This window comes from Camelus bactrianus, chromosome 13 (genome assembly GCF_048773025.1).
Source record: "Camelus bactrianus isolate YW-2024 breed Bactrian camel chromosome 13, ASM4877302v1, whole genome shotgun sequence".
NCBI classification, from domain to species: domain Eukaryota; kingdom Metazoa; phylum Chordata; class Mammalia; order Artiodactyla; family Camelidae; genus Camelus; species Camelus bactrianus.
In genome coordinates this window covers 61,360,433-61,385,129 of record NC_133551.1, presented here as the reverse complement: position 1 = coordinate 61,385,129, position 24,697 = coordinate 61,360,433, and the positions used below count along the sequence as shown (strand labels likewise).

The window sequence follows — 24,697 nt, the reverse complement described above, 5'->3', positions numbered from 1 at the left end:
GTTTTGGAAACAGACATCCTTTTGGGGTACCTGGATGCAAGACAAAGAAAAAGTGGCTACTAGGAAGCAAGCTTTCACCCCATTATCCCTAGCTGTTTTTTAAAGAGTGCCGTGTTCTAAGACCCTGGACCTCAGAGTACTGCCTGTTCATACTGCCCCCTCCACATAAAAGCATCTCCTGACTGACTTATTAATAATATTCTCTCTAAATGCTCTCCTCCCCTAGCTGCACAGCACCCAGGGACCCACCTAGATTTGCAGAAGCCAGATGTGATCAGGAGGAAACTAGAAGAGGTTCAACAGCTACGCCGTGACATTGAGGACTTAAGGACCATCATGTCAGACAGATACGCCCAGGACATGGGAGAAAACTGTGTCACACAGTGAGGAATGCTGGGGGTGGGACAGGCTGTATTCCCCTAGGGAGAATCTGGTCTGTTGAAAGCCTGGTCTAGCAGGTCCTGCCCTGACAATCTCTTGCCTCCTATCTGCTGCTATTCCCAGAGAGAAGGGGTGGAGGGGAGGTACAAGCCTGCATCTAGGGCCAAGGGCTGATTAGAGAATTTTGTTTGTCCTGCCCTGCACTGGCTTTGCTTTGTTGGATTGCATTTCTCCTGTCATCCTGATTCACCCTTTGAGGGTGAGTTACTAATTAACTTTTGCAGGTGAACTGGTAAGTCCTCACAGACTATTCCTAGCCACAGGCTGACGTCACAGGCAAACAGGCTGCTCACCTCCCTTCTCCATCCTTTGGGGTGGATCCACATTCATTCCCTCTCCATACCTTGGTATTGGTGATGCCCAGAGTTCTTTAGAGGGGCTGGGAATGGCTGAATACCAGTAACAATGGCCATTTGAGAATTCTCAGGCCCCATGTATCAGCCTTCCTGGGAACTGAGTTGGCTCTGGCTTTTCTTAGGCCCAGTTCCTCTGCTTCTTCCTCAGGGCTCTTGTCCTCACAGATGCCTCAGGGTGATCTGTTCATTAGCAAAGTACTCACTTGGGGGCCAAGGGATTATAACCAGGACCTCTTCATATGTGCTGCCATGCCCTTTACAGGAGACCCTACTCTAGTCGCCCTGTGTCCTGGTCATGTGGTTAGCACAGGCCCCTTCTCCTTTGTTCTCAGGCCAGCTGGGCAGCTCCCTTCTTGGGCTTTGAGTGCAGACTCTTCTTCTCTATGGTTCTGGGTTTGGGCAGGATTTTCCCCCAGGATACCACAGGGCAACTGTCAAGCTGCTCACCCCCTTCCCCCAGGGCTGGGGCCAGTGATCAGCCTTCTGATTTGTGCCTCTCTTGCATTTGGGGTTGTGTGTCCTTTCCCTTTCCTGCTCTAGGCTCCTTGAGAGGTCAGAGTACCCAGTATAGGTCAACTTTAAGATACAGCTTTCAATGTTTTTTGTTGTTTGTTTCTCTGGGGCCTTTGGACCCTCTGCTTTCTGGTTTCTCTTGCCTCCTTGTTGAGGGAGCTTCTCACAATTGTTTGTATCTGGTTGTTGGGCCAGCCCCCAATCTCCTCTACATCTGGAGCCAGGCCAAGCCAGGGCCGTGTGTGGGTAGTGGGGAGCACTGAGCAGTTCAGGAGCCCAGAGTCAGCCACTGGGAGATTCTTGCTAAGCTTTGGACTGGCAGGGCAGCATCCTGGACCTTACTCCTGGGCCTGAATGAGACTCTTAAGTGTTTTTACAAGTCTGTGTTTTATTTATGGAGTGACTTATCCCTTCCATTCAGAACAGCCCCACCCAGCCAGTCCTCTCAGCCTCTGGGCTCCTGACTCCTGAGAACAGAGCTGCCTGGTTGGTCTCCACCCTGTATTGGGAGCCCAGCCACTATGCTCACGGGTATTTTTCCTCATAAAGTTTATAAGCAGTTATTTATATGAATCCTTGTTATGTCAACTGGTTTGTATTGCCTATTTTGATTACAAAATAAAAATTTAACAGACTCTTCAGTTTTCCATTGCCTTCCATCACCATCATCTTTACTCCACCCCTCAGTTTGGATGGTTGGAGCCAAAACCTGGGTGTTTAGCCAAGTTCCCCAAACAGCAGCAAGGAGGGAACTTCGGCAAGTCCAGCCTCATGTCTGTTTCTCTACCACTTCTGCTCCTCTTTTGTTCTGTGCGGACAAATAAGATCTTTTCCTACACCACTTTTCTAATGGGCAAAACTGCCCTGAGTCATAGAGTAAGTTTGTCATTGCAGAGACTTTCAGTGAGCCCCTGAGAAGGAAATCTGCTGTCTGTGGGTTGCTGTAAGGAAGTGGTTTCCCCAGAGCAAGGCAGGGCATTGTGCTTGCCTCAAGGAGCTAGGGTTGTCTTCCTGAGCTATGCTCGGAGCCCTGGACCTGGGAGGGCTTCTGAAGGGCTCCATGTCCAACCCCAGGCAGATAACTGAGTCTGAAGTTGGGCCGGTTGCTGGAGTCTGCTCCTTCTGAACCCCTTGCATTTTGCCAGCAGTAAGTTTTGGAGTGCCATCTGCAGCATGGAGTTGGGGTGGGGCTGGGACCACCCCAGGCCCAGCTGTGATCTTTAACAAGGGCCCAGACTCTCAGCAGTCTTGATACCAACCTCTGGCTCCCTGAGCATGTAGCCATGTCTCCTGCCACCACCATTCCTGTCTAAACCTGCCTATCTGAGCCAAGAGGAAACTTGGGGGGAAATCTAAGCAGGGGCTGTCTCTGCTGTGGTGTGCCTCCTACCCTGCGGGGTTAGCTATGTGTGGATGGCCCTTGGGGAAATGTGTGTGTTGGAGAGCCCCTTGGGGCAAGGTTTGCTAGCTGGCGAACTTTAGGTTTGAAAACAGCCGAAGCTTTAAAAGCCCAGAGCTGAGCAGCGTTGTCGTGGCACCGGGGATTGGTAGTTGAGTGCAGTAAACCCAGGCGAGGCGGAGGAGGAGGCCTCTGGCAAACACTCACCCCCGCCCTCCCTGGCCTTTCTTGCCATCAGGTCGCACTCTAACTTCACACTGTGAGCCTTACGGGCGGTCTTGCGTGGGGCTGGGGTCCTCCAAAAGGAAGGGGAGGAGAACAGAGGGGGCCGGCGGTGCGTGGGGCGGGGTCGCGTAGGCCCCGCCCCAGCCGCGCGCCTGTCCACACCGCCCATTGGTCCCGAGAGCGGTGACTCGCGTGCTGAGCAGGAAGGAAACCGCTCCCGAGCTCGGCGGCCTCGTCTCCAGGCCCTGCAGCTGCTGCCACCGCCGCCCGTCCGCCTGTCGGCCCGTCGTTCTACCCGCAGCATGAGCGGCCTGCGCGTCTACAGCACATCGGTCACCGGCTCCCGCGAAGTGAGTGCACGCCCTGGGCCCGCGCTGGGCACTGGTGGTGGTCCGGGTCCTCAGGACCCGGTGTCCGGGACCCGCCCCCGCCCTGGGTGCGGGGCATGGCCTCCAGGGTTGGGTGGGGAGCAGGATCCACGGTCCCATCCTGAACACCCTTTGGACATCCTGGGCCCTCTGCACCCCCACTACCAGGCTGATCCTTGACCATGTCCTTATCTTGCCCTTCCCCTTCTCTACTGAGTGTGTACCTGGGGCGGAGGTGGCCCCTTACCAGCCTTCACCCAGGCCTGCCCTGCCTTCACCTCACTGACCTCCTGGCTCTCCCCACCCTGCATTTATCTCACTTCGCTTCATTCTGACTCCCCTACCCATGGTTGGTGATCCCTCTCATTCTGCTCCACCACAAGCCTGACTCATCCTACCAACTCCTAGTGGCCAGAAGCTTCCCCTAGGGTGTGGAGGGGGACAGAGGGACAGAAGCTCCTGGCCACAAGCCCTTTCTCTCTGTCCAGAGTTCCCCTCATAAACTCTCCAGTTTGCTCACTAACCCCTGCCTGCCCTCTGCACCCAGATCAAGTCCCAGCAGAGCGAGGTGACCCGCATCCTGGATGGGAAGCGCATCCAGTACCAGCTAGTGGACATCTCCCAGGACAACGCCCTGCGGGATGAGATGCGAGCCCTGGCGGGCAACCCCAAGGCTACCCCACCCCAGATTGTCAACGGGGACCAGTACTGTGGGGTATGGCCCGGGGGCTGGGGGTGGAGGAGTGTTGTAGGAGGATGCCAGCTAGAGTCAGACCTGAGACAAAGCACCAGCACTCAGGTGACCACCTCTCATCCCCTCCCCCAGGACTATGAGCTCTTCGTGGAGGCTGTGGAACAAAACACACTGCAGGAGTTCCTGAAACTGGCCTGAGCCAAGTCAGCCTATTGGACTTCCCGTCACCACATCCCCCCCAAGCCATCAACCCAGCCATGAAGGACCTTGTGACCAACTCCCTATTATTCCTAACCTTCTGACTTTGGAGCCCCTCCCCACAACCCAAGACCTTTCTCCTCCCCTAACTGTAGCCCCCTCTCCTCCATTCAAAGGCAACATTCCTTACCCACTAGTCTTAGAAATTGTCTTAAGCAACAGCCCAAGTGCCAGCTGTCCTCAGCCAGGCCCTGAGGCTGCCACCCTGCCTTGCACTGGCTGATGGGCACCTTTGGTGGTTCCATTAGCCAGGGCTCTGCCAAAGGCCCCGCAGTCCCTGTCCAGGAGCACCACAGAAACAATTAAATGTCCCATTCCATTGGCACTGTGTCTTTCTGGTGTGGCCTAGGCATCCTGGGTCCCTGCTCTGAGCAAGGCTGGAAGATGTGACTGTGCCGAGGCTATGCTCCTATGGGCAGGTCGATAGAGCTATCCCATGTGTGTCACCTGTGTGTGTGATAGTGCATGTGTTTGGGTATATGTCCAGCACACACATCTGTGTGGACCGAGTTTCTTGAGACCATGTGGGTGAGTCACCCTCCAGCTCACATGCATGTGATGAAGCGTGTGCCTTGGAGTGGACTGTATGTTTGCATGCCAGTTAACTTGGCTGTGCCTTGCTGCCACCTGCCCATGTCCCAACCGATCAGCTAGATGTGGGTGTGTCATGGAAATGCCTACTGCCTGCAGTTCTGCCAGGGTGGGGGTAGTGGCTTTGTTGCATAGTGTTGAGGAAGTGTCCCCACATGCTTGTTCTGTGCATGTTTGTGCGCAGGGATCTACTGGCTGTACATTTGCACGTGAGATGCTGCTACCCCAGCTGAGGCTGGGCTGGGGCCAGCCCTCCCGCCCCTCTATCCGCTTAGCCTTTCTGGGCAGAAAGAGGAACCTAGAAGACAAAGACCCAGCAGCCAGGCCCGCCAGCTGGGGCTCGAATTACAGAGAGGGCGGGTCGGTGCCGCCCCCTCCTCGGCGAGCTAGGGCTGCTGGGCTGCACCGCGAAGAGAGCCTCCAGAAGCAGCCGGTGTAGGGGCGGGCGCTTTATTCGGGGCCAGGGGCGGGCAGCGGGGCCTGGCGCGCCCGAAGCAGCAGCGCGACGTTGGGCACCAGGCCCGCGGCCTGCAGCGTGAGAGCGTCATCGTGGTAGACTGTGGGCGGAAACGTGCTGAAGATTTCAAAGGTGGCGGCATCCACGGCCCTGGGGACCGGACAGGACTGAACGAATCAGGCCGGGTCGTGGGGCCAAAGCCTCCCTGCAGCCTCCAGCCCTGCCCCGCGCCCACCTGGCCTGTGCAAGCAGTGCACGTAAGTCGCCAACAGTGTCTTCGGGCCGCATCAGCAGCAGGAAGGCCTGCTCACCATTCTCAGACTTGATGCGCAGCATGGAGAGCCGGGGCGCTGGCGTCTCCGGCGACTCCTGGCTCCTGCGGGCTCAAAATCTGTCTATCCCCCATTGGTGGCCCAACCCCAAGGTCCTCCTCTCCACTCTGCCCTCACCTCTCACGCTCAGCAGCCAAGGCAGGTGTCTCCACCACAATCTCCTGGATCCGGGCAGGCAATGGGCAGCAGTTCTGGAAGGCACCAATGGAGTGGACACAGCCTAGGGCCCTGCCGGAGTCACACCCTCCCCCCCAACACTTAGAGGGTATTTCTCCCTCACCTGGGATGGATGAGACCAAAGAGCCAAAGCGGAGGTGGGGGGATGTTCTGTGTAAACGGGCCCAAGGAAGGAAAATGGAAGGGAACCTTTGGGAGGTGGCCCCATCATTCCCTTCCTTCATGCTAGTGGGGGAGACAGTAACCCACACAGACAGTGACCAGTTTGGATGCCTAACCCAGCATGGGTCAGGGAGGGCTCCCCTGGGGCAGTGACACCTGAGCTGTGACTGAAGGATGAGGAGTCCCTGGAAATGGAGTGGGGGAACAAGGATATTCCAGACAGCATGGGTCAGGGGGAAGGCTTCTGAGAAGACGTAATATATTTGGGAAAGTGTCAGCAGTTCATGTGGCTGAAGTTGGGAATCAGGTTGGACCAGAAGAAAAGGTTGGAGGTAGGAAGGGGACCAGCAAGGAATGTCCGGCCTTACCTAAGAACCGTTGGAAGTTTTCAAGAGGGAAGAGCCAAGATCCAATTTACATTTTTAAAAGAGCACAGAGCCTGCTGGGGGAGGATGGTTGGCAGGGCAGGGGTGGAGGTGGGAGGCCAGTGACAGGCCACTGCAGTTGTCTGGGAGTGGACACTCTGGAGCCCAGACTAGGACAGTGAGCGGTGGGAATGGAGAGAAGAGATGGATTCAGAAGTTCTGGGGATTGGACAGATCTGACAGGACTGGGCCATGTGTGGTGAAGGCAGAGTCCTGGGAACCCTGGGTTTGGTACCTTTCACAGGTGGAGATGGAGTAGGAGTAGCAGGATGGGGAGTGAGGAGGAGGCGATGGGTTCTATGAAGGCCAGGAAGGGGTATCCAAGATTGAAATGGGTATTTTGGTCTGGACCTCAAGAGGGTGGCCTGGACTTGGGCTCACCCCACACCTAGACTCCTCTGACTTTCCCCCTTTTATAGCCATGCCCCAACATTGGCCAGCTGCTCCCTGGGTCCTCCCTCACCAGCTCCATCATTTCCAAGAGACAGTGGAACAGCCCTGAGGGACTCACCTCTCCATCCAGGCTATCCTCAGGGGGCCCAAGCCTGAGCCTCCAGATAAGCCACTGCTCTGGTAAGCTGGGCTAGGGTTGATGGTAAAGCCCCCCAAGAAGGCTGGGGGAGCCATGGCCAGCCTCACCTGCAAGGCGTCCCAGATGGGGCCTCGGACGTCAATCACCTCGCCCTGTCGGATCACACACTTGGGGAGCCTATTCAGAAACTTCTCAGCAGTCATCCTGGAGCCTGCAGGGCATTGGGATCCTTGGCCTGGGGCAGGGACTGAGTGATGGTGGAGGCGGCCACCTGGAGCTTGTTCTGAACAGTGCCCCACCACCTGGCTCAGCCTCAGGGCTGAGCTCACCTGGATGCTCCATCTTGTCCGAGGGCTTTTGAATCCTCTGCCAGCCTACCACACGGCCCTCACCTGGGAACAGGTCCAGCCCATTCTCTGGGTAGACCTGGTTGCGCAGGTCACTCACCTGGCAAGAAGGAAGGGAAACAGCAGCAGGCACAGCTCTTCAGCCCTGGGCTCCATCCCACCCCTGCTTGCCCAAACTGAGGCCCCAGGAATAGGCCCATGGGATGGTTTGATGCAATCCCCATTTTACAGTTGAGGAAGCTGAGGCCCTGGCAGAGAGTGAGAGAGCTGCAGTACATTCTGTTCTCACCAACCTGGGCCCTGCTCTTCCTGCAAGCTCCTCTCATCATGCTGGCTGGAGCCACAGTACTGACATCCTTCTCATAGAGCCCCTCTAAGGAGCCGACCAGGAGGGAAGGGATGAGGTAGTTAGGAGAGGACAAAGCCCATCTTGGTGTGAATTGCCTCAAACGCCCCCGGTCATGACTCACGCTATTTTCCAAGCCCTGGTGGCACACACTCCCTCACATGCCCTCATTGTGGAACCAACGCACCAGCCTCTGGGGCACTGCCTCATGTGCTCCCATCACAGCACTCATCTCCCCACCCACCGCCCCCCCAGCAGGGGGCCGGCTCCATTTCACATCCTTTGGTCCCAACATTTGCCCCCCATGGCACTGCCTTTCACCCCAACCAAGCAGCTCCAGGAACCTCTGGAGGAAGTCAGGCCACTTTTGCATGGACCCTTCACCATTCCTGTGGGGCTGTCTAGGTGTCCAGAATGCTCAGGAGGAGGGGCAGTTGTCCCATGCAGCTGAAGGCTGTGCCTTCAGGATACCAGCAGGGGGCGCTGCCTGCTGCTCGGCGACACACCTCAGCTGCTGATGTAGCAACTGTGGCCACCACAGCCTCCCCACTCCCTTCTTGGCTGTTTCAGGCTCATCCTCCTTCTGGAGGTCATCAGACAGGGGCTCCATGAGGTGAGGCACTGGCCTCTAGTCTCAGACTAGATGATGCCTGAGGAAGCACCCCCACCTGCTCCAAAATCGCCACACAGGGAGTGGGTGGTTTGAGGATCAGCCCATCACCTTAAAGGGGACCCCATCAGGGTACAGCTGCTGGAGCTCTGCAGGAAAGAAGCCATCCAGTATGTCTCGGAGGCAGCGCTGCACGGGAAGAGGTAGGGTGAGACCTGGCTGGACCTGTCTGGTGCCCTCCACCTTGCTTTCCGTCTAGATGGCAGGCCCTGGGCTTACTCTGTGGACTACATTCTGGAAATAGAGCCCCAGGACTTGGGGGCAGGAGGGGAGAGCTCTGCAAGTTGTACATGAGCCTGGGTGCCAGGGTGAGCTGCACCCCATCGTCTGTGGCTACTGGTGAGCAGAGGGAAGCGACCAGAGCAGCCTGAGGGTACACAGGGCTGTCTCCCCTCCCCGCCACTCCTACCTGTGTGGAGGGGTCACAGAAAGGCCGGAAGGGCCCATCGAACATCATGATGCCATTCCGGTAGAGCTTCAGTGGGATTGGCTCAAGGCCATGGTGCAGCACTCTGCCGGGCACTGGCGTCACCTGGGTTTCACTGTCTACCACCAGTAGATCCTTCAGGCTGGCCAGCAGCCTGTCAAAGTCCACCTCGGGGGGTACCAGTGAGTCCCCTGGCAAAGAGGATAGACACCCATGAGTCTCTCTTCATGGATGCTGTGTGCTCTAGAGCCCTGGTTTCTACAGCCCCTTCCCATGCTGGCTGGGGTTCTTAGCATCTCCTTAAGTGACCATCTGGGGAGGAAGGACAACACTAGATAATAATAATCACTGTCTTTTATTGAGCATTTACTTTGTGCTAGGGGTTTAGTATCTATTATCCCACTCTCTCTTCATACCAACACTATGCTGTAAGGGTTCTAATCACCCCTACTTTTCAGATTAGGAAACTAAAGGTTAAAGATAATGGCTAGCCTAGGGACACATGCAGTCAGTGGCAGGAACAGAATCAGATCCCAGGTCAGACGTGCCAGGTACCATGTTAGCAGCTGAAAAGCACAGCACAGAGTTCCCATCTGTCTGGGTTCAAATTCCAGCTCCTCCACTTCTACCCTCGTGACTTTGGTCAAGTCATTTAATGCTTTTGAACATTCTCTTTTAGAAGCAGATGATAATAGTACCAGGATGGCTGTGAGGGTGACCATTCCAAGATGACCATGGAAAGGTTTGGAACAAGCATTCCGTCCATGTTAGTTATTGTTACCAACTCTACTGTGCACAAATGGATGTCAGGCTAACCCAGAGGCCATGAGGCAGGGGTTATTTATCTCCATTTTACACATGAGCAAACAGGCCCAGAGATGAAAAATAACTTGCCCAGGCCACTTGGCAAGTTAGAAGAGGAGAATGCCTGGAGTCTGTTTTTCCCACCCATCTGCACCATCAGGAGAGGGAGGTTGGGGTAGGGACAGATGACTATTAGAGAGGATGTCAGGACAGCTGCTGGACAGAACAGATATGAGATAGAGACCTTGGGTTGTGCATCTATTTCTGGGTCACAGACTCCTTTGACAAGCTAACTGCTTTGGCCTCCACTTCTGAGAAATGTGTTGTATATACTAACTGTTCATAGGGGTGCAGATGGGGTGGTAGAGATAGTCAGGGCAGATGCCAGAGCAGAAAGGGTAGAGGGCAGGTGGGATGCTGGTGGGGGACAGTCCTTGGTGAGATCTGGCCCCCTAGTAAATCATCTGCTAGGGTGTAACCCTACAAAACACCCGTGACCTTCTGGGCCTTCTTGGAAGATGTTTTTCATCAGGACAGCCAGGCTGTGGCAGGATGTGGGTCAGGACTCTGGGGACCCAATTCCTTTCCCCATAGTGGTACAGTGGCTGTACCGGGGAAGTACAGATGTGGGTGGCCCTGTTTCCTGTTGCCTTTGAGGCTGCTGAAACGGTAGGCCCCATCTGGCCTTCTCCTCTCCCCTGCATTTCCTACCGCTGCAGGGGCTGCACATGCCCCCCACTTCTTTCTGGGTTCTCTTGGAGTCCCTGAGACTCCCAAGAAAAACTCACAGAACATCCTGGGCCTCCCTGGTATGAGTCAGAACAGTATCAAGACACTATCTTCCTTTAACAACTTACTACTTTCAGAACACCTTGGTAAACCTAAAACTAACAGAAAAGCTCATCTCATTCAATGCCTGCTCCCATCCCTATATTCTTACAGATGGTTAATCTAGGCCTCAAGGTCAGATGACCTGGCTCAAGCAGGCCACATGGAGCAGAGCCAAGAGGACCACTCAGACATGCTGACTGCTAATCCAGTTGCCTCCTGGGGCCTGAGCTTTCTCAGGGAGCTGATGGGTTGACAGGGAAAGGGCAGGTAGAAGCCTAGGGAAGGATGTCAAGAAGCAATGAAAGGGCTCTCAAAGAAAGCAGCTCAAAGGCTCTCAGCCAGGGCTAGGGGTGAAGAAATGAAAGCAAGGTGGGCCGGGCAGGTATCAGATGCAGCAGAGCAGAGGCAAGACAAGGGGCCAAGGAGAAGGAACCACAGCTCTGGTCAAATCAAGGCTAAGAGAATAAGGCAGGAAGAGCCTGGCATTGCCACCTCGCAGCTGGGAATGCCCAGAGAAGCCTGGACCCGTGCAGCAGGTCACATGGGAGGAGGCAGGTCAGAGGTCAAAGTGAGGCATTTCCTCTCTGAGCCACAGCTTTCCCTTCCAGGGATCTGGAGTCTTCATCCTACCCACAAGGTCCAGGTGTGAACTGACTGTAATGATGACTCAGTGTCTACTACCTGCCAGCACCTAGAGACAGGTGTTCCTACTCCCATTTTACATGTTACCATTTTGTAAGGTAACATGCCCCAGGTCACACAGCTTGAAGGGCCCAGTGACACAGCCTCTGTCCTCAGTGACCACGCAGGCTGCCTCTCAGGGTTAGCTCCTCAGACACTGCTCACTGGCGTTCCTTTCCAAGGAGGGGGGCAGTGCAGGGAGATCATCTCTGAGGCCTCATCCAAATTGTGAGAGCCCATGATTTTATTAAAAAGGGGAGTAGCGAGGCATGGAGATCAAGGCTGAGCTCTTTGGCCCAACTCCTAAGACCTCAAAGCCCCGGCACCCCAGCCTGCCCTCAACGTGCTCCCCACTCACTCTGGAGCCACACTGCCAGGGCTGCCACTTCCAAGGTGTGACCTTGGGCACGTGGGCCAATGGCTCTGGGCCTCAGCTTCCTCTTCTATAAAATGAGGACAATAACAGTCCCCACTTCACACGGTTGCTGTGAGGCTCAGAGGAAGTGCCTGGTACACAGTGGCTGTTGCTGTCACTAACACCCCACCCTCCTGTCGTCACGGGACTCAAGGCACTCCCTCACCATCTCCCTGGAAAGACCTTGCCAGGAACCCCTCCACCTGAGCCTGAGACCCCATCCCTCTTGGGTTCCTGGAGCCCTTGGGCTCACTCACTTGCAGTCATCACAGGCTGGTGTCATTCTCTGTTTGCTTATTTGTCTTTCCAACTGCACTGGGGACTCCTTGAATGCAGGCTGGAGCATCTGGCCCCAGGCCTGGCCCAGAGTGGGTGCTCAAGCCCTGGATCCATCCCTCTGTCCTGCCATCCACCAAGTCTGTCTGGAGCACCCAATGCACTCTCCTAGGGTGACTTTCCCTGAGAGTCGTGGCCATGCCTCTACCGAGCCCTGCCCTCCTGAGGCTCACACTTGAGGGAAAGAGACAGTGACAAACGGTGACAATCACATGTGATAAGTGCCACGGTGGGGCTGCAGGGCCCAGAGGAGGGCCAGACCCTGCCACTACCCACAGGTGAGTGGTGGGCCCACCCCAGGCTCCTCACCATCACAGGAGGACCACTTGCCACTGTGAAATCCCAAGATGGTGCCTGAGGCATCCCAGCACGCCCCTCTCAGCACCGCAGGCAAAGGCTGTTGAACAGGAAACAGATGCACTATTTCCACACACCTGCAAGCTGGGCCCTGCTCTGAGGACTTCACCTACGTTTGCTCCGCTCTTTAGAGGAGCCGGCTGAGAGAAATTGGGCCTTGAGAGTCTGGTCACCCCCGGGGCCACAAGCAGCCTGTGACACAGGCAGGATTTGACCTCTCTGGCTCCTGCTCTTGAGCATCGTGTTGCCCATCCCCCTCATCCTGTGCATAGGATCAACCCAGCAGACTGGGACCCGCCAGGCCAGGGCGCCCAGGCACAGCCCGCCATCACTTGCATGTGCACACGCCCTGGCCTTTGGGCCGAACCCTGTGCTGGGCACTTTGGAGTATAGCGGGGGCCAAGCAACAGATGGACATGTGACTGTTCACCTACCACGTAGGAGCCCGTGAGAACACTCTACGTGCATGATGGCATTCAGTCCTCCCGGTGGCCTGGGGGTCAATCACACCATCTCCTCACTTCACAGATGAGGATGTGGACTCAGGTGAAGCAGTTTTCCCACACAGGGTCCGACCTGACTCAGGCCCCCCTCCTCAGCCAGAGCCTTTAAGGCTTTCACTCTAACACTGAGCCCCTAACCACATACCCAGGGCAGCTGCAGGGCGGCATAGTGCCTGACACTGAGCAGGCACTCCACCCACATTTGCTGAGCTGAGCTTCAAAGGAGGGGAGAAAAGGAGGCAAGGCACCTGGGGTACACAGCACAGGTCTGAGCTGGTGGGAGTGAGAGTGGGAGGAGCCCAGCTTGCCTGGGGTCTAGGCCAGGCCAATTCCAGGGGCTCAAGAGCAGCCCAGGGACAAGTGAAGCTGGCTGCAGCCACAGAAGAGTCAGCGTGGCTTCCAGAGCAAGAGCAGCAGGGGTGGGAAGAGGTTCCCACACAGATGCAGGAGCCTGGGGCTTGGGGGGAAGGGGAAGATGAGGAAGAGGGCAGGAACTTGGTAAGGGGTAGGTGGAGCTCAAAGGGTGCAAAGAGTCAGAGTTGGCTGGAGCTCTCAGCCCTGAGGCTAAATACCTGACCCAAAGGTGGTGTGACCAGAGCAGAACTGTCTTTCATGTCTCCGCATACCCTGAAGCACCTGGCAGGGCATCCTAACCAATGCTTAATATACCGGTGGGAAGGGTGGGAAGGGGTGGGAGGCCTGAAGCCAAGCCCTTGCAAAGCTTCCTCTCTGCTAGGCCCCTCTTCCCTAAGGCAAGAGTCCCAGGCTCTAGAGCACTTGAATCAGCCCCAGTTTGTCCAAAACAGATGCCCCAGCTCACCTATCCATGGACCTGCTGCCCCAGGGCCTATGGGGAGTGGTACTAAACTGAAGGAGAGTCAAAGAAACAAGCCAGAGCATCAGGGCCAGCCTGAGGCTGGCTTCGTGGACCCGAGGGCCCATGGGGCAGGAGCAGGTGGCACTTGGGGACAAGGCTGTGGGGAGAGGATGGGAAGGAGCCAGAAAAGGAGGGGGTCCCAGAAGGAAAAGCTACTAGAAATGAAAAGCATGTTGTTCATCTGGTAGAAGAGCTAAATCGAGGCCCCTCCATGTTGGATAATCAAAGAGCAAAAGAAGAGGACACACAGAGGGAGCTTGTGGCCTGGCGGCTTTCACAAGTGGCTTCAGAGCCATAGCACTCTGAGCATAAACAAACAACACAAAGCAGAGTGGGGGCTGCTCTCTTCTTTGAGGGGAGAATCCACAGAGTCAGGTCTGGAAACCATCTGTCTGGTCTGACCCCTTCCCCAAAGGAGCAGGGAGGCCCCCAGTGACCAGGAGGAAGGCTCCCTCCAACAAGCCAGCAAGGCCTGAGCCCTCACCACACAGGGGCTGGGGTAGGGCTGGGGGGGTGCAGTGTTGGCAGGCCTCTGGCCCTAGATCCCAGCAACCAACTTTCTTACAGCTTCTAGCAGTCACCTGCCAGAGTCTCACCTCTCACCCGGGCAGTGGTTCCCTGGAGAACTTCCCACAGCATTCAGCCCAGGGCTCAGCTCCCAGCATGACCCAGGTGCCAGGCTGCTCCCCAGCTTTGCCATGTCCCAAATGGGCTTAGTATCGTCCCCCACAGCCATGTGCCCCAAGGTCATCCCTGATTCCTCCCACACCCTCCCTAATATACAATCAACCACCAAGGCCACGGATTCCCCTCCTAAATTCTGCTCTGCCCCCTCTCACCAGCCCCACCCACATCATCCTTATGCTGGGCATCATCTCATCTTTTGCCCGGATGACTGTAACTGCCTCTCAGGGGGCTCTCAGCCTTAAGTCTTACCTCCTTCACTCAAAAGTCTTTAGACTCTTAAGTGCCTCAGTTTCCCTGCCTGGAAAATGGAATAATCCCTGGCCTATGTCAAGGCTATTTATGAAAACGCTTTGAAAGCAGCAAGTGTGGTACAAATGGGAAGTGATGTTTTTGGAACAAGAGTGAGGGGTTGTGCCCCAAGATTTAAGGGGTCTGGCCAAAGTGTAAGAAGTGGGACTCTCATGTTTTCAGTCTGGGTTTTTGCCAAGCAGGAAACTTACGAAACCAAGAGCATGCTGTCATCTTTCAAACAGTCTCCTCAGGAGCCATGCTCACGCTCCCATGAGACAGCCACTGCCTTCTGACAGCGGAAAACAATAAGAGTTCCCAGCTGTGAGGCTGACAACATGCAAGACCAGGCTGGGTGCTGTGTCCAAACCACTGACTCCTTGTAACCCCGTGGGGAAGAGTGCACCCCCATCTACTGACGAGGAACTGGAGGCTCAGAGAATGGAAGTCGAGTGCCCAAGCCACACCTGGAATAGGTGGTGGAGTGAGGTGAGGACCCAGGTGTGAACAACTCCAGAGCCTGGAAAAGTACTTTCTGGGCAACGACCTCTATTCTTTGAAGAGAATGGACCCAGCTTTCAGAAATGGCCAGTTCTAAGTCCCCAAATCTCCAGACTGCATCCTTCGGGATAATAGCAGTTGAGTTAAAAATAAAAAGTGGTGGAGTCCCATAGAAGCAGGTAGATTTCAACGGTTTGCTCTAAATGAACCTGGAGAGGAAGTCCAAAGAGCGGGCCGAGCCCTTGGACTGAGGGGCAGCTTCCAAAGCAGAGGGGCTGCTTTTAAAGGCCACAGCTTTTGGATGGGTGACATTTTGTAAACTATGGTGCCTGAGACAAATGAGGTCTTATTGCGTCTTCTATCTCTGGAGCCTTAGAAAGACGAGCACAAAGAGTCTAGATTAGGTGGTCCGTGATGGAGGCTGAAGCCCTTCCTTCCTGCCCCTGTGTCAGGGACACTGTGTAGGAGGTCTTGGGACACCTCGTGCTGGGAAGTAGGTGCACGAATGAGACGGCCTCTGGACAGCTGCGGGCCATCAGAAGCTGATGGAGAATTCCCTTCACAGGAGGGACCGGGGTAGACTCCCAACTCTACCTGGCTTCCAGAACTTCTTGGCTGTCATCCAGTCCCTCTCGCCATCCTCTGAGTCTGTCTTGTCCTCCGAGTCCTCCTGATCCATGGGCTCGCCCACCCACTGCAGGCCGTAGTCACCGAGAAACCGCTGGGGGAGAGAAGAGGGAGACGGGGGGCCCTGTCAGCTCAGCCTCTCCCTGGAGAAAAGGCACCATCAGCCCAGCCCCCAGCCTCGGACCTCAGCTCCCAGAGCCGACTGGATAGAGGAGACTGGCCAGGGGTCTTGACCACTTCCTGGCTGTGACCTGGGGAAGCCTCTTCACCACCTAGAGCCTCAGGCTCCTCCTTCTAAAATGGAGTTGACAGCACCTGCCCCATGAACTCATGAGGAGGACCACTAAGATAATCCACATCATGTACTTTGCACAGGGCATAAGGAGGAACTCCCTAAAGGCAGCCATTATGGAGGTGGGGAGCCATGAGGGTGTGGCTGGCAGTGACACACCGCTCTGCAGGTCTGAGAGGACATGTCCACCCACACGTGGCCTTTGCCATGGGGAAAATTCCCACTGCTGCTCCCTCATCTCCCTTCCTCTCCTCAACCCACTCCAGCCTGGCCTCCATCTCCGCAACTCACTGAACCTACAGCACAAGCAACCAGCCCAGTGCCCAACCCAGTGGGCACACTTCTGTCTTCACCTCTGGCAACATATGCTCTTCCTTTTCAGCTTCAAATTTCTACCCTTAGATGTCTAACAGGCCTCTCAGAATGAACTTGGCCCAAACAGTCATGACTCCCTGCCCCAACCTCCCAAACCTCTTCCCTCCCAGCCTTCTGGTCTCAGTCAGTGGCACCCCCTCCACCTGGGCCTCATCCATGACCCGTTCCTCCCCTACCCCGCCACAACCCACAAAGCCTGTGGCACCACCTCCAAAGCAGACTCCGTCTACTGCACTGCCTCTCCTCTCATTCAAGCCCAGTCATCTCCCTCCTGGAACTCAAGCTGTGCTTCTACCTGCCTTCCCCGCCCGCTCCTCTATCTGAAACCCTCCTGTGCTTTCCCATTCCTGAGCATTCTTCCCCCCAACCCCACCCCAACTGCCAACGCCCCAACCCCACCCCCGCGGCCTCTTCCTCTCCCTTTTGCACCCCACAACCCCACCACAAGCCAAGCCTGTGTGATGGGGGGGCTTTCATCTCTTCAGCCTGGATCCTCTTTCCCTGGGCCCCGCCTTGTCTTCTAGATCTCTTGCCCAATGTCACCCCGTAGAGTGGCCCAAATCCCAGCCAGGCTCTACTGTGTCACCCATTCAACTATTTCATTGTACTCCATCCATACTTGTGTATCTTCCTATGTACTTGTTTATGTGTCTGTCCCCTCCAGACTGTCAGCCCCATAAGGACAGTGACCCCATCTAACTCCCAGTGCCAAGAGACACTCTGTATGAGTCTGTTAAATTAATGAAGCAATAAATATGTGAATGCTGTGCACGTGGGAGCTGCGATGCCCTTGCCCTGAGGCTCTGGGGGGGCAGCCCTCACCGACTATGGCAGCTGCTCAGAGAAGCCCCACGGGCTGCCAGCAGTCCCAGCAGGCCACTCAGGGAGCAGCTGTTTACCCACAGCCCAAGGTATGAACACATCTGGGTGGGAGGGGCCCTCAGCTGCAGCTGCGGCTTGGGGGTTTGCTTCTGTGGTCTTAAATTAGGTTGGAAGAGGGAGAGGTTAGACCCCAGAAAGAACTTCTGGAGGGGCCAGTGAGAGAGTGGGGGGCACTGAGGAAGCGTGCGTGCCCAGGACCCTCCCTTAAGCCTAGGGTCCCTCCAGTTCAAGCCTTGCTGAGTGAATGGGGGCAAAAAAGGTGGCACTGGGTGAGTGAGGTGCCACATTCAAAGGCAGGGGATGGCAGTGACCAATGTAGTAAACACATATGTCCAGGCACCAGGCTAGGTCCTGGGCGTGCAGCAATGAACAGGAGAAAAGTGGTCCCTCCCATCCTCATGGAGTCCACAGTCCCCTGGAGAAGAGAGATGCGGCACTAAGAAAGCTCAGGACTGAGAAATTGCCCTGTCAGAGGTTGAGGAAGAGCCCCCACCTCAACTTGAGACTGAGGATGAGTGAAAACTGACCAGGGGAAGGTGGAAAAAAATATTTCAGGCAGAGGGAACAGCATGGACCAAGGTCCTGAGGTGGGAAAGAGCTCAATGTGGTCAAAGAACGAGAGGCAGGTCCCCGTGGCTGGAAGGGAGAGTGGTTCAGGACCAGACTGAGGAAGAAGGCAGAGGCTAGCCCAAGCCCAGAAGCGGGTGTGCCTAGAACGGACACCTCCCTGGCTCTTTAAAGTCCCAGTAGTCCTGAGTAAGGAAACAGTGCAGGGCACCCGCATGGGATGTGCAGTGAGGAGGCCCCAGAGAGGTGGGCTCTGACCCAGCCCCTGGGGGCAGGCAGCCCTGGGCCGCCACCTCCCTCACCTCCATCTCCGTGACCTGCCGCTGCAGCTGTGCGCACCTCGTCTCCAGCTCCTCCTGCCGCTGCAGGGTCCCCTGGCCTTCAGGGAAAGATGGGGAGGGGTTCCACTGCCCCAGGACGGAGGCTGCCAGGCCACCTCTGGCCTCGACCAGAGCTCTGGCCTGAGGGTCATCTGGGGAAGCTGATCCTTGAGAACTTGAGGGGTCCCCCGAGAACGGTCTCTTGGCCCCTCCCCCTGCCCTTGGGAGGGGACGCCCTGACTGACTCTCAGGAGGCCACCCCCTCACCCCACCCCCAAAGCAAGGTTCCTGGGGCTGCATTTCTCTCACGCTTTCAGTGGCAGGCCCTGTGCCCAGTGCTGGGCTAGAGCTGCACTCAGGGGACTCCGCCCCACACAGAAGGGCATGGTCCTGGGTGTGTCACTGCTCCTCTGGGCTCCGCAGTCCAGACCCCACCACAGGACTCAGGTTGATGCTCTTGGAACCCTGATGCCTAGGGGTCGCTGGCCCCAGGGAGGTGAAATAGGAGGGCCTCTTACCCTGGTGCTCCTGAAGGGTCTCCACCAATTCCTCCAGGGCCCGTATCTTCCGATCCTGCAGCAACAAGGTGGGAGAGGAGCAGGCCTGATGGTTCCCAGAGCCCAACGGAGCCCCTTCCAGACAGGACAAGCCAGGATTTTTGCCTGTGGGGGCACTGGGGAGACTGCAGCCCCTGCCCCACTTTGGTGCAGCCACCGCTCCTGTACTTCAGGTGATCCCTGTGATTCCACTGAGGTGAGGGAAGGGTGAGGGGCACCCCCAAGTGCCCAGCACTCAGCAGCCACCACTGCCGCCCAGTCCAAGGTCTATGGGCCTTGCTCAGCTGTGAAGATCCTGAGCCTCTCTGCTCAGGTCACAGGGTTCCAGATCGGTCCCAGGCAAGGATTGGCCCTCAGGCTGGGCAGTGTGGTGGGAGAGACGGTTCTAGAACCCATCCACCCTGGCCGATTGCAATAGTAGCCTCATTGGCCTTCCCAGCCCAGGCCCTTCCCCCCCTCAGACAAGCCCCTGGCCCTCTCCCCACTGGGGTCCTACCTTGGACAGCATCTCGTCGGTCTGGGTCTTCATCTGCCGCTCCAGATTCTGCACCTTCCTGGTCATGGTGGCCATCAGCTCCGAGTCGTGGAACACAGGGACTGCCAACCAGACAAAGCCTTAGAGCCCAGGCCTGGAGCTGAGGCTGAGGTATGGGGAGCGGGGAGGTCCCGGGGAGGGGGATCGATCCCCAAGAGCCAAAATAAGACTGATAACAACATTTCCAACTAGACCATGGGGACTGTCCTAAAACTTTTCATAATAAATCGGCTTTTCTGAGGAAAGGAACTACTCAGGAAATTGAGGCACAGAGATTCAGTAACGTGTCCCAGGTGTATGAGCACGTGGTACAACACATGGGTCATGTCACAGGTGACAGCACGTGAGGATCTCCCTGAGGCTGAGTGCAGAGAGAGGGGAAAACAGGCCGGGGGAATGTCACACGGAAAAGCTGAGCTAGCAGGGAGCCGAGGGGGCCAGGCCTGGGAGGCAGGAGGACATCTGGGAGGCAGAGTCATGGAGGCCAAGAGCCCGGGGATGTTCTGAGAAGAGGGAACAGGGAACACTGTGGAATGTTTCCATGCAGGGAAGTGACAGGACAGACAAGTCCTTATTTGTGGCCTTGGTGGGAACAGATGGCTGGCTGGTTGTGGGCTGAGGAGTGACAGCAGGGAGAAGCGGAGAGGCTCGTGGATGACAGCTCTCTACCGGGAAGAGCCGGTTGCTGCTGAAGTGTCCCCAGCTGGGGTGATGGAGATGCTGGCTTTGCGACTGAATGGCTTTGGGGCCAGGCTCCTCCTGTCTCCTTTTCCACCTCAACCCCCTCCCTACCTGTGGGGGGGGGGGGGTTTGGTGGAGGATTGCCTCATCGAATTCTCACCTCAACATGCTGACCTAGGTGTTCCCATCCCCACTTCACACAGGAAGAGATGGAGACAGAGACAGGAAGCTGCTTACCCAAGACAGCACAGCTAGTGGAAAATTCTAACCCCATCCCCAGCTCCTCCAGTCTCCCAGCGCTCCACACAACTCACCCTGCCCGCCCACGTCTCCCCTTCGCCCAGGCCTGCTCAGTCCTGCCTCCTCTGGGAAGCCACCCCAGTGAGCCCCATCCCACTTTGGGCACCTCCATAATTGCAGCGTTGCCATAGCCCTTTGGGGGCAGTGTGGGCCAGGCCAGGGGGGCTGCCTAGGGGACTCTGGGCCTGGCCCAGGGCCCTGCGGAAGCAGGAAGTGGATGGCTGGAGGCTGAACTGCACCCTCAGGCCCTTCATTCCTCTCAGACCCTGAATCCTGGACCCACTGGCATCATACTTGATGGTGACTCCAGTCGGGTTAAGGGTGCCAGCCACAGCCTGGCCTGGGGCTTGGCCAGACCTCCTGAGCAAAGGGTGGGGCCCAAGTGTCAAACCAGGCTCTGGACAGGTCTGGGGTGCAGCCACATGGCCAGTCAGCCAGGAGTATGAGTGCTGCCTCAGATTTAGTAGGCGAGAGCAGGTGCCATGCCTCCCAGGGACCCCCTTTCCCTGGGGCCCTCTCCAGGGACCCAGATCCCTTTGGGCCTCTGCTCTCACCTTGCCTACTCACAGGGGCACCTATGCCACCATAGCAGGAAGGGACAGAGGTCCTTTCTTCCGAGCCATGTGCGTCATTCAGCATGTCCACCTCATCTTCTGCAGACAGGGATGCCCAGGTCACTGCTCTGGGGCTGAGGCCCAGAGGAAATGGGCCTTGGGCCTTGGCCAAGATGAAGCAGCCTGTACTCTGTCCCCCAAGCATGTGAGGATAGAAAACTTGAGATGCTGGGGAGCAAGAATCCAGCCAGAACAGGCCGCTTCTTGGAGTTCTCCTAGTCCAGCTCCTGGGGGGAGCTGAGTGGCCAATGCCAGAACCACAGTGGAGGCAAGAGTGGGGTTGGGATGCAAAGGTCTGAGCCTGCAGGAGGCAGGGCAGCAAAGTGAGGACAGGGCTTCAGGGAGCAAAGGCTGTAGTGGGCTGGAGATGGCTGTCAGGGGAAGGCGGGCTGGGGTCTGGCCCCCTCATGGCCAACCCCATAGTGCATGGAGGGGTTCAAATATAGTGATGACATCTCCGCTAAGGATGTGAGGTCTTCTAATCTGGGAGCTGCAGGTAACACTGGAGTTGGCCAGCTACTTTGGCTGACAGGGGGGTTCATCATGCCCTTTCTCTCCATCCGCCCAAGTGCAAGGACCCTCGGCAGGTGGGAGGTGAGGGGGACATGGGGCAGAGCCCACACTTACCACTTCCGTAGATTTTTATCCCTCGCCTCCTGGGAATGGGGCAGGAAGGAGAAGGAAGACAGACAAGTTAGGACCCCCTGGGTTGCCATCCGGGGGAGGCTCTGGCACCACGTCCTCAGCCAAGCCTGAAGAAGATGGGGCGAGGCCTCTACTTCCTGAGGACATCTGCCCCAAATTCCATCCCAACCGGGGGTGAGCCAAGGTGCAGGCCTCAGGGCGTCCGACTCATCCCAGTGGAGGAGGACAGGGAACGAGCTGAAGGGCAGTGTTGGGCAGAAGATGACAAGAGTCTCCAGGCACAGCAGCGTGGCCCCAGCTCTGCCCTGACACGGCTGCAGGGCCCCAGGCCTGTCACCTAACCTCTGGGTCCCCTCGGCCATGAAGTGAACGACTCAGAGTGGGGCTGAGAAGAGCAACATAAAAAACGCTTTGAAAAGATGACAGTGGTAGATGAAGAGGGTTCCTTTCCTGAGAGCCCAGCACATGGCCAGGCACAGAACAGGTGCGTCATCAGCGTTTGCAGAACTAATCCAGGAAACGAATAAACGGATGGATGCTGAGCCCCCACAGCCCACACCTCACTGGAGGGCACAGCCCAGTGTGAGCTTAGATGCAAGGAGAGCCTCCCAGAAGAAGTACGAGAAAGATAAGGATTTCAGGGAAAGATACATAACTTTTTACTGTTTTCCCCAAGATGCTAGGAGCCCATCTCCTAGTCCATGGGAGGGGCCAGGATGAGGGAGGGGCCTGGACACAAAGACCCCGCGAGGCCAGCTCCTTACCCAGGAGTCCCAGGCTCCGACTGCAGAGGCACTCTCCGGGGCTTGCCAAGGGAGGCCAAAGGTGAGCTCATGGTTCTGCTTACAGATTCTAGCTGTCAGGAACTCCCTGGGAAGAAAGAAGGAAGTCAGCCCTTGAGGACAGTCCCTCAGGACCAGGGAATGGCCTGAAACTTCCTCTTCCCTCGTTACTTTTCCCAGGAGGGAGCACCATCCAGGGAGCAGCACTGCTCACTTCTTCCCACTGCCCATGTAGAAGCTTCTAGAGGCAGCCTGGCCTCGGGATCCCTGTGTCTGATGTACACCTGCACCGCTGGATATCCAGCTCTCTGCTCTGATCCTGGAGGCCTCTGGCCTAGCAGTGCTTGGGAAAGGGCGATGGGGTGCAGAGATGGGCCAGAAGACTGGACTTCCCCAAACTTAGAGCCCGGGCACAAGACCACTCAGGAGGCCTGGACCTTTTGTCCATCTATCAAGGAGCTGGTCAACACAAAGCTCAGGTGTTCCCTCCCCTCCTTCCAGAACTCAAGTGCTACCTCCAACATCTCAGAGCCAGAGAGGGGCAAACCAAAGGCAGGATTCCACTAAGACACAGTCTGCATGGCAGGGAGATCAAGAACACAGGCTCTGGATACGCTGTGCCATCCACCAGCGTAACCTGTGCCCCAGTTCCTTTAGTTTAAAGTGGAGATGGTTATAGAACCAGCCAGTTGGGGTTAACACACATAAAGCATCTACTGTGCTGCACTCAAAGAAGTACTTAAAAATACGAATCGTGGTTGTTGTTACTGGCACGTAGAGGGCACTCAGAAATGTTGGTTTCCCTTCCATCCCTCTTCTTTCTGGAAAGATGAATGAACACCAGGGATGGAATTAAAGTCCCCTACTCTATTCAGTGAATTGAGTAGCTAATATCTAGATGTTAGCTAATATTATGTGGCTAATATCTAGAAATTCTAGAATCAAATGACCTCCATCAGGACCCAAATCAAGTCTTTTGCTCCACTTTGGAAATGTGTGGCACTGGCCTCCAACCTGCCCCTGAATCTACTCAGTTAAGGGCAGCCTCCTCGGTCTTCACTCTGGAGTTTGGGACTCATGCCCCGCCCCCTTCTCAGCGGTGCCCTCCAAGGACCAAGCTAGTTTCCTCACCTCCATCATCCAGCCTCCCAGATCTGCTCCCAGTTTGCTCAGCTTCTGCCCAATTGTCCAAGCATCCTCAAGGTTTGTGTGGCCAAATGTGACAGGCCTTGTGGGGTCCCTTCACTAGTCTCCACAGCTGCCAGAGGGATCTTCTTAAACACAAAGCTGGCATGTCACTTCCCTGCTAAAAACTCCCAATGGCTCCTTCTCATTCACGGAAAAAAATTCAAAATTCCTTAACATGGATGATCTGGTCCCTGCCTGTGTCTCTGGACCTCACCCTCCATCACCCACAGCCCCCAACACTGCCCTACACTTAAGCCACTCTGAACTGTCAGCCTTGAAATGCACCAGGCCTTTGCACACATATCTCCCCAGGCCTGAACCCCCCTCACTGGAATGCTCTCTCCACTCTGACTCACACCTTTCCCTTGGCTGGCTAACTCCTTTTCTCTTTTCAGTTTGATTTTATTTGTTCTTTAGTTATATTTTAACTTTTTACTTTAAAATTATTATAGATTCATGGGAAATTAGGACAACAGTAGAGGGGTCTTATGTACCCTTCACCCAGTTTCCCCCAATAGTCACATTTTACATAGCAATATCAAAATCAGGAAATTGACACTGTATAATTTGTTTGTCATTTATTCTATGAAATTTCATCCCCTGTATAGATTCTGTGTGACCACAACTGCAATCAAGATAAGTACAAAACTATTCCATCACCACAAAGATCTCCCTCATGCTACTCCTTTATAGTCACATCCATCTTGCTCCCCACCACCATCCCTAACCCCTGGCAACCACTACTGTCTTCCATCTCTATGATTTTCTTACTTCAAGAATATTATATAAATGGAATCAAATAGCAAGTGATTTTTTAAAAAAACAGCTTTATCAAAATATAATTCACATACTTAACTCTTTTAAAGTATACTGTTCACTGGTCCTTAGTGTATTCAGACTTATGAAACCATCAGCACAATCAATTTTGAAACATTTTTATCACACTAAAAAGCCCCAGGCACTGTGCCTTTTGTGGCTGAAACTGCCCTGTGTGAACTCCCACCAGACCTGATTATCCCTCCCTTCTCCAAATTCTTATAACCATAATCACCTCTCAAAAAGAAACTGGTCAAAAAGACAGACATTAACAAGCATTGGTGAGGATGAGGGGACACTGGAAACTTTGTTGGAATGTAAAATGGTGCAGCTGCTGTGGAACAGTCTGGCAGTTCCTCTAAAGATTAAACAGCTACGGCCCAGCAATTCCACTCCTAGGTATATACCCAAGAGAAGTGAAAACTTAAATCCACACAAAAATTTGTATATCTGTTCATAGCAGCATTATTCATAACAGCCAAAAAGTGGAAACAACCCAAATATTCATCAACCAAT

The 24,697-nt window shown here is 55.5% G+C and overlaps 3 protein-coding genes across 9 annotated transcripts in view; 2 read left to right on the top strand and 1 right to left on the bottom strand.

Annotated features, from left to right (window-relative positions):
• Window positions 1–4,579, top strand: part of CEP85 (centrosomal protein 85) — a 34,212-nt gene extending 29,633 nt beyond the window's left edge. For 2 of the 3 annotated variants that reach the window (XM_010948023.3, XM_010948024.3), the window contains 2 exons: window positions 227–3,284; window positions 4,129–4,579. In XM_010948023.3, the coding sequence (XP_010946325.1) occupies window positions 227–387 (161 nt within the window). In that variant the 3' untranslated portion in view covers window positions 388–3,284; window positions 4,129–4,579. The remainder of the gene's footprint in view (window positions 1–226; window positions 3,285–4,128) is intronic. The other variant, XM_045511426.2, reaches the window with a different exon arrangement.
• SH3BGRL3 (SH3 domain binding glutamate rich protein like 3) lies at window positions 3,151–4,579 on the top strand. The gene is made up of 3 exons (XM_010948022.2): window positions 3,151–3,284; window positions 3,850–4,017; window positions 4,129–4,579. Exons 1-3 carry the CDS (start codon window positions 3,237–3,239, stop codon window positions 4,192–4,194), a joined length of 282 nt encoding a protein of 93 aa, XP_010946324.1. The 5' UTR covers window positions 3,151–3,236; the 3' UTR covers window positions 4,195–4,579.
• Window positions 4,580–5,279: 700 nt separating this feature from the next.
• UBXN11 (UBX domain protein 11) overlaps window positions 5,280–24,697 on the bottom strand; it is a 28,530-nt gene continuing 9,112 nt past the window's right edge. For 2 of the 5 annotated variants that reach the window (XM_074377099.1, XM_074377098.1), the window contains exons 2-15: window positions 22,160–22,265; window positions 21,378–21,406; window positions 20,691–20,789; window positions 19,117–19,217; window positions 18,582–18,636; window positions 18,046–18,122; window positions 15,595–15,721; window positions 8,703–8,911; window positions 8,345–8,422; window positions 7,260–7,377; window positions 7,038–7,141; window positions 5,752–5,825; window positions 5,538–5,678; window positions 5,280–5,452 (exon numbers count right to left, since the gene is read on the bottom strand). In XM_074377099.1, the coding sequence (XP_074233200.1) occupies window positions 5,296–5,452; window positions 5,538–5,678; window positions 5,752–5,825; window positions 7,038–7,141; window positions 7,260–7,377; window positions 8,345–8,422; window positions 8,703–8,911; window positions 15,595–15,721; window positions 18,046–18,122; window positions 18,582–18,636; window positions 19,117–19,217; window positions 20,691–20,789; window positions 21,378–21,406; window positions 22,160–22,230 (1,440 nt within the window). In that variant the 5' untranslated portion in view covers window positions 22,231–22,265 and the 3' untranslated portion in view covers window positions 5,280–5,295. The remainder of the gene's footprint in view (window positions 5,453–5,537; window positions 5,679–5,751; window positions 5,826–7,037; window positions 7,142–7,259; window positions 7,378–8,344; window positions 8,423–8,702; window positions 8,912–15,594; window positions 15,722–18,045; window positions 18,123–18,581; window positions 18,637–19,116; window positions 19,218–20,690; window positions 20,790–21,377; window positions 21,407–22,159; window positions 22,266–24,697) is intronic. The other 3 variants (XM_074377100.1, XM_074377101.1, XM_074377102.1) reach the window with 3 other exon arrangements.

What these genes read in the sequence shown, in the direction of transcription:
- SH3BGRL3 (XM_010948022.2), top strand. Translation starts at nt 3,237, where the DNA reads ATGAGCGGCCTGCGCGTCTACAGCACATCGGTCACCGGCTCCCGCGAA. An exon ending in CGGTCACCGGCTCCCGCGAA is followed by an intron (nt 3,285 to 3,849) that starts GTGAGTGCACGC and finishes CTCTGCACCCAG; the next exon opens with ATCAAGTCCCAGCAGAGCGA. An exon ending in ACGGGGACCAGTACTGTGGG is followed by an intron (nt 4,018 to 4,128) that starts GTATGGCCCGGG and finishes CCCCTCCCCCAG; the next exon opens with GACTATGAGCTCTTCGTGGA.